General features: G+C 67.0%; 1 protein-coding gene across 1 annotated transcript in view; it reads left to right on the forward strand.

The window, feature by feature from the left end:
* Positions 1-477: 477 nt before the first annotated feature.
* Positions 478-1,703, forward strand: part of LOC103249236 (trinucleotide repeat-containing gene 18 protein-like) — a gene marked incomplete at both ends in the record, with an annotated part of 51,420 nt that continues 50,194 nt past the window's right edge. Inside the window, 3 exons of the mRNA XM_021707467.1 lie at positions 478-580; positions 708-913; positions 1,291-1,437. Coding sequence (XP_021563142.1) covers positions 478-580; positions 708-913; positions 1,291-1,437 — 456 coding nt within the window. The remainder of the gene's footprint in view (positions 581-707; positions 914-1,290; positions 1,438-1,703) is intronic.

Consider the following 1,703-nt stretch of genomic DNA (forward strand, 5'->3'; position numbering starts at 1 on the left):
GAAAAAAAAAAAGAAATGAGCCACATGTGTTTATGGTGTCTTGGGAGACACAGCGGTGCATGGTGTGGCCACAGCGTGGCTTTTTTGGGGGCTTGTGGTTTCCCCTCTGTCTTAACCCTGCCCCGACCCCCGCAACTGCTCCCAACCTGCCTTCCCTTTATTAAATAGTATTGGTGAGTTTTATCGTCATGTGATCTGTTTTTTGAGGTTTTCTTATAACACCCTTGGCTGTTGGTCTCATGGCGGCCGCAGTTGTCAGTACAGGGGACAGACATGAGCTCTCTGGGTGGGGGTGACAGAGGGGACGTTTCCCGGCCCAAGGCCCCTCCCGAGTGGGCTTTTGTGGGGAGAAGGTGGAGGCGAGGGAGCCCCGTGGACGGCCGTCCGGGGCCGGCGGGCTCTGGGGGCCCAGGGAGGGGTGCGGGCGGGGCGGTGGGCTGCGCGGGGCTGGGGCTTACCTCTGCCTGGGCCCTGCAGGGCATGGCCGGGCTGACGAGGACTGTGCCGAGGGCCGGGCCAGGCACAGGGAGGAGCGGCTGCTGGGCGCCCGGCTGGAGCGAGACCAGGAGAAGCTGCTCAGGTGAGGGTGTGGGCGCCTGGGGGCTTCCGGGAGCCCGGGGTCTGGCTGCCGAGGGGCTCGGCTCCTGGACTGTGGGTGCCGTGTCTCTGGGCTGTCCGAGCTGCCAGTGCCTCTGTTCCGCTTCCAGAGAGGGCAAGGAGCTGGCTGACCTGGCCCGCCTGCATCCCACCAGCTGTGCCCCCAACGGCCTGAACCCCAACCTCATGGTGACCGGGGGCCCCACGCTGGCGGGCTCGGGTCGCTGGTCTGCTGACCCCGCGGCCCACCTGGCCACCCACCCCTGGCTGCCGCGCTCGGGCAGCACGTCCATGTGGCTCACAGGACACCCCTACGGTGAGTCGGGCGGGGGCTTCTCCCCTCCCCAGGGAGATGGGGTGGGGATAGGACCGGGTGGGAGGTCGCTGGACGCAGGTCGGCCTCGGAGCGGGCAGCTGCCTGCCCAGGGCTGGGGGCTTGGGCCGGGCGTCCTCTGTGCGCCACGCTTCCACTCCCTCTGTCCACCCTCTGTGCACCCGTGTAGGGTGTGTGTCCGGCGGGAGTGTCTCTGCAGGCCGCACCCAGCCAACACCTCTACCTCTGTCCCCGTGGCTTCCCCCAGAGGCCCCAAGAGGTCCAGGGACCCCGGGGGACGGTGTCAAGGCTTGGGGCTTCCCTGGGATGAACAGTCTGGGGTTGCTCAGCGCTGACCAGGCCTTGGTTTCTCCTCCTAGGCCTGGGCCCTCCCTCGCTGCACCAGGGCATGGCCCCCGCGTTCCCGCCTGGCCTGGGGGGCTCCCTGCCATCAGCCTACCAATTTGTCCGGGACCCCCAGTCAGGCCAACTGGTGGTCATTCCCAGCGACCACCTGCCTCACTTTGGTAAGTGGGCCCCCGTGGCCAGCATGGGCCCAGATGGCCTTGTCCCGAGAGGTGGTCTCTAATATCAGGGGCCTTTTGGTGGGGGATCGGCAGCGGGCATGATGGAGTGCTTGGGGGGACACTGGCTGGGGGTCTGATGTCCACGGTTTCCACACGTGCTGAAGCCTCGGGGTCTTTGTGGCCTTGAACGCTTACCCCGAAGCCCCATCGGGGAGCCAGAGCCTGGCAGCCCTGGGCGCGGCTTGGACCCCCTCCCCGGCACCCCC

The sequence above is a fragment of the Carlito syrichta genome, unplaced genomic scaffold (genome assembly GCF_000164805.1).
Source record: "Carlito syrichta isolate Samal-C Ts95f unplaced genomic scaffold, Tarsius_syrichta-2.0.1 Scaffold118020, whole genome shotgun sequence".
Taxonomy (NCBI): Eukaryota; Metazoa; Chordata; class Mammalia; order Primates; family Tarsiidae; genus Carlito; species Carlito syrichta.